This window comes from Podarcis melisellensis, assembly GCF_964234715.1.
Source record: "Podarcis melisellensis genome assembly, chromosome: 6".
In the NCBI taxonomy this organism is placed as follows: domain Eukaryota; kingdom Metazoa; phylum Chordata; class Lepidosauria; order Squamata; family Lacertidae; genus Podarcis; species Podarcis melisellensis.
The window spans coordinates 61,843,758-61,848,497 of NC_138538.1; the positions used below are offsets into that span (position 1 = coordinate 61,843,758).

Below are 4,740 nucleotides of genomic sequence, written 5' to 3' on the forward strand. Positions count from 1 at the left end.
AAAATTTCTATGTCCTTAGTATACCTGACATCTCTTAAACTAAACATTTTTCCAAAGCTCATTGCAGATATCCCATGGGCATTGTGAACAGTTCTATAATCTACACTTGATTCACAAACACACATAAGTGGCGTGATGTTGTCAACTCAAATGGGAAATTTCATAAAGTGGATTGCGGCAATTACCGTATTTTTCGCTCTATAAGACTCACCAGACCACAAGACGCACCTAGTTTTTGGAGGAGGAAAACAAGAAAAAAAATATTCTGAATCTCAGAAGCCAGAACAGCAAGAGGGATCGCTGTACAGTGAAAGCAGCAATCCCTCTTGCTGTTCTGGCTTCTGTGATAGCTGTGCAGCCTGCATTCGCTCCATAAGACGCACACACACTTCCCCTTACTTTTTAGGAGGGAAAAAGTGAGTCTTATAGAGCAAAAAATACGGTACATAGCCTCTGTAATGGTAGAATTTACTTACGTTATGCCCGTAAATGGTCATAAGTTTAAGTACTTGTTCCAAAATGCAGTTTTACAGTCCTTGCTCATAGTCTTTCTTTGTTTTCTTTATGATATAGGTGTTGCCACTAATGGGCCAGGTGAATTATCAAGTAAAGAAGAAGTGAAAATTGAGGGATTGCACATAAATGGACCAACAACTGGCAAAAAAATGCCTCTTGTGGATCTTGATACAAATGGCTATGAAACTGAAAACCTTTCCAATCATTCTAAACTTGCTCATTCAAATTCAAAGAATGAAAATGATCCTGAAGAAAAAAATGAAAGACCTGCAAAGAGGAGAAGAGTCAATAGTAATGAGAAGGAGAGTCCAGGTTCCTCAGAGATTTACCCAGAAGCAGTGACCCATGGAAAGTTTGATGAACAGGAAATGGTAGATGACTGAATGTTTGGCTTTATTCCTTCAAGCAATTTTTGGGGTGTCCAAAATTTTCAGGGTTGGTAGGTTACCCTTACAGATTCAAATCCTTTAATATAATTTATTGAGATTTTGAAATACATTTTGGTTGCTTCCTAATCCTGACTGAAGAAGTTGCAGCATACCTTTCAAATCTTGAATGATACATTTAATTGGAGCACGTTCTATTGAAAAGGACTGCTTCCTCTTTAGCATTTCAAGGAAAACAGACATAAACTACTGTGCAAAATACACTCTGAAAAGTCATCAATGTCAAATTCCATAATATTGGATAGTAAAATTGTAAAGCAGGATTCATAAAACAAGTGAGGATCTGATGATAGTTTATCAGTCCATAGGAAGAGAATGGTGGTTAAGGAATGCCTGTAAATCCTGAAAGTTGTATGTGAGAAAATATTTTTTTATATATAGAAATATTTAAAAATAAACCAAGTCAGGTTTGTATATGTAAAATTGTTGACATCAGTGATGTCTTTCCATATTCTTATCTGGATATAAGAGATACATTCTGTATTTTTCCAGATTCTTTGTAGCCTTTGAAAGATTTTTACAATACTTAAGTCATGGTTGAGCTGTAATTTCTAAATACAAGTGTGTAATTTTCATAACTTGTACAGTATGGTAAACTTTTACGAGATTTGATCTGTCAGCTTCATTTTATTTTGCTAAAGCTTTTTTATTAAAAAAAAAAAGAGTAATAGTCATGTTTCAGAAAGCGGTAAAATTTTTAAATATTTAAAATTCACACCCAATTATGAATACCATAATTTTTCAAATTTCTATCTTGAGACAAATGGTGACTTAGAATTTTGGAATTTAGGACGATGCTTTGATTGCACAAGTGTTCTTGCTTTTATAATTCTTTTTCAGATTTATTTTTATGATGAGACAACCTTAAATGCTTTAATGTTGCTAAATCTTGTTAGCCAAGGTCAAGCATTACATTGTTCATTAATTATTTTTACATTTCAGTGAGCACAGTGTAGTTGTGAAATGGGTCTGGTAGCCTTGATGAGGAACAAATGCACAGCTCATATTTGGGCCTGATCATACATTCCAAGGAATTCACTTGGATTTATGCTGCTTACTGTTTCTTAGGAAGCAGAAGAGTCTTTGAATAATTATTGCATATATATGTATGAATATGCCCGTGTCTGTGAGGTACTGTAAAGGCTGGTAACCTTTTTAAAAAAATAAATTGCTTGACAGATGTCCTTGACAATGTGGCAGGAATAGTCCCTGTAGCCATCATTCCCATCCTTAAGAGGATTTGGATAATGGCCATGGTAGAGGTTTGCCATGTTTGTCCCTTATTGCCATGTAAAATGACTCATTGGAAGTATTGTTTTTGTTGCTTTTACATCAGGCTATCTGTAGTTTTCGCCATCCACTTGTCTTGAGGCTTGCTTTAAAGGTTACAACCATGCTGTTTCAAGTTGGCCTGATAACTCTGTAACTTGGCAAAATGTGTGACGTTTGGTCTTAATTATGTGAACCTCCATTTCATTGTAGATGTCATTTAAGTTATTTAATTATTAATAGAGCCCCCTGCTTTCTCCTGAAATGTTTTGGCAGAATATGTGATCTAACTTACAGGGCTAATATTTATTGTCTAAGCTCAGAAGCAGTGTATCTCCCAGCAGGCATGACTTGCCTCTATAGATTAAACCCTTCATCTTATAAACTGAACTGTTCTTGGGAGGTGACATAGTTGGCAAAACCCAGATTTGTTAAATATGGGAATCCAAAGTTTTCATAGCCTCGTATCAAAGATTGTCTCTATAAAGTATGTTAGAGCAAGGCAGCACAATGCTTTTAGAAATCTTATTGCAACTATTTTTCTTCCTTACCTATATATCTTGCAAGTGGAAATGCTTGCAATACAATTCATAGGAAAGTTTCTAAGTATATTGTTCTCAGGCTTGTAAGTAAAATATAGCACTGTGTACATTTTCAGAAATTTTACTTTGGTCTTTGATCTTACTTTCAATGGTATGCCTAAGAAAAGTCCTGACATTCCATAATCAATATGTAATGCTCAGCTGTTCATTAAGTATTTAATTGTAATGTGCATTTTGTTTATCCAGGTGTTTATACAGTATTTTATTCATGTTCTTTAAAATGCAGCCACTATAACTTGATAAGACATTGCACTAGTAGTACTATTTAAAATTCTAGTAATATAGTAACCTGTTCAAGAAGCTTTCAGTTCTGTTTGGAAAAGGAAAAAATACTGCTTCCAAATTGGATTGAAAAGTCAGTGCAGCTTGTGTATAGTAATTGTAATGTATACTTTTAAGCACTATTGTGTCATGATCCATGAAGTGCATTGCGTGAAGTCTGAATCAAACCTTCAATTCAACAGGTCTGACTGTTGGACTTTATAAAAGGGTTTAAAGTGATATTTTGAAAGAAATCAAAAATTTGCAAATTAGTTTTTATAAATTTTTCACATAGTACTTTTGCACTGTTGGTAATCCCTGTGTCCCTTCCCTAGTTCGCCATCTGCAATTCTGGAAAAGCTGATTATAAAGTATTTTTTTAAACACATTGCTTACATAAATACAACTGAATATATTAAGAGTGGAACTTCTGTTTCTTTTAAGAGAAGCTTGTGTCACTAAAGCTTGTGGAACTTTTCTGATGGTGTATTTGGACTATTCAGTAGTAGTCTTCACAGCCTTGCACATTGAACTTTACATGTGTGTTATACTGATGTATCATTAACATTTCAAAACAATTCAGGCCAGGAGAAGAGATTATTGAAGCCATAGCTCTAGGCTTACTGTATGATCCGCCATGACTTCTGTGTTACAAAGCATTATGGGAAACAACAGAATCCATCACTTATTGACATGCTGCTGGGGTCTTGAGTGACAATAATTCAAGTCAAATGCTATTCAAACAAAATTGGTGAGTAGAATAGTACACCTGTATTGTGATACACCAACCAGATATACTTATTTGCAAACATTACCAGTAACACATTTACCTGTTACTGAAAAAGAAACCAACAAATTTTAAAACTGAGACATGGAAAAATTGTCTCAAAATTTATTTCTAAGCCAGTACAAAAATACATATAGACATAAAATTCCTTCTGGTTTCCTCTTACTTACAGTATATAAAGCCTACAGAATATACATTTTTTTTAAAAAAAAAAAAAAGTTGACCCTTAATGCTAGAATTCTCAATCGTGTAAATAAATTCTATATATGAAAATAGTTAAGAGGAAAATTAACAGCATAGAAAATAAACTAGTAAGAATTTTGTTTTATCTTCCCAGTGTATGTGGTATCTTATAGAACTTGGCACTGCAAAGTTTTTACAAAATGCAAATGCATTCAGAACAATTTTACATGATTTTTTAAAAAAAATCTGTAACAAATACCCTGAGAGCAACTGCCTCAGTACAGCAGATTAGAGAGAGAGAAAAATACAAGAATTTGATTGTATCAGGAATTCATTATACATAGATGACATTTTCTGTAGTCAGGCCATGCAAATACTCTTATTTGCACAAATATTTACATATATTATTCTCTATGAACTTGTGTTTTGCAGCGTTTGGTACTTTTAGGCAGGACTCTTGGGAAGAAAGTAAGACAGGCAATGATGTGGTGAGTAATACCATACATAATTGCTAGAGTTATAAAATTTATGTGGTGTTTGTTTGAAGTGAATGGAATGTCTTGTATTCTGCATAAGAAGCCAGTATAGTCTTTCCTAAAAAATGAATCATAGAATCATAGAGTTGGAAGAGACCACAAGGGCCATCGAGTCCAACCCCCTGCCAAGCAGGAGGCCG

At 34.1% G+C, this 4,740-nt stretch overlaps 1 protein-coding gene across 3 annotated transcripts in view; it reads left to right on the forward strand.

Moving 5' to 3' along the window:
• The window catches only part of MIER1 (MIER1 transcriptional regulator), a 41,008-nt gene extending 37,499 nt beyond the window's left edge, over positions 1-3,509 (forward strand). For all 3 annotated transcript variants that reach the window (XM_081915812.1, XM_081915813.1, XM_081915811.1), the window contains one exon: positions 574-3,509. In XM_081915812.1, coding sequence (XP_081771938.1) covers positions 574-899 — 326 coding nt within the window. In that variant the 3' untranslated portion in view covers positions 900-3,509. The remainder of the gene's footprint in view (positions 1-573) is intronic.
• Positions 3,510-4,740: the final 1,231 nt, after the last annotated feature.